The sequence below is a fragment of the Cebus imitator genome, unplaced genomic scaffold (genome assembly GCF_001604975.1).
Source record: "Cebus imitator isolate Cc_AM_T3 unplaced genomic scaffold, Cebus_imitator-1.0 Scaffold552, whole genome shotgun sequence".
NCBI classification, from domain to species: Eukaryota; Metazoa; Chordata; class Mammalia; order Primates; family Cebidae; genus Cebus; species Cebus imitator.
Window position 1 is genome coordinate 618,127 of NW_016107867.1, and position 373 is coordinate 618,499.

At 60.3% G+C, this 373-nt stretch overlaps 1 protein-coding gene across 1 annotated transcript in view; it reads left to right on the plus strand.

Annotated features, from left to right (window-relative positions):
- Positions 1 to 331: 331 nt before the first annotated feature.
- Positions 332 to 373, plus strand: part of STX1B (syntaxin 1B) — a 10,150-nt gene continuing 10,108 nt past the window's right edge. Inside the window, exon 1 of the mRNA XM_017515453.2 lies at positions 332 to 370. Within this exon, the coding sequence (XP_017370942.2) occupies positions 332 to 370 (39 nt within the window). The remainder of the gene's footprint in view (positions 371 to 373) is intronic.

The following is a 373-nucleotide window of genomic DNA, read 5'->3' on the forward strand; positions in this document are numbered from 1 at the left end:
GTGTCTCGAGTTTGTTGGTGGCAGTGGTGCTGTGGGTGGGTAAATCCTTTTGTGTCTGTGAGCCCTGCGGGTGGAGGGCTGAGCAGCTGCAGGTTGCAACTGGGAAACCCAAGCCAGCGAGAGTAGGTGGGTGTGAAGTTGGAAGGGGCTGGATGAAAGCAAGTGAATCCACCTCGAGGGAGAGCCAGCTGGCAGGGGAGGGAGAGTGGGTGGGCCGAGGGGGGCCCATGGCGTGAGGGAGGTCGGGGTGCTGCCTGTCTCTTATCCAGCCCTCACTGTTGGCTCAACTTGGCGTCTGCTTCTGGCAGTGAAGTGACCTTGCATAGGCGACATGTCTGGCCGGGTGCAGCAGGAGGGGAAGAGAAAGGGAGTA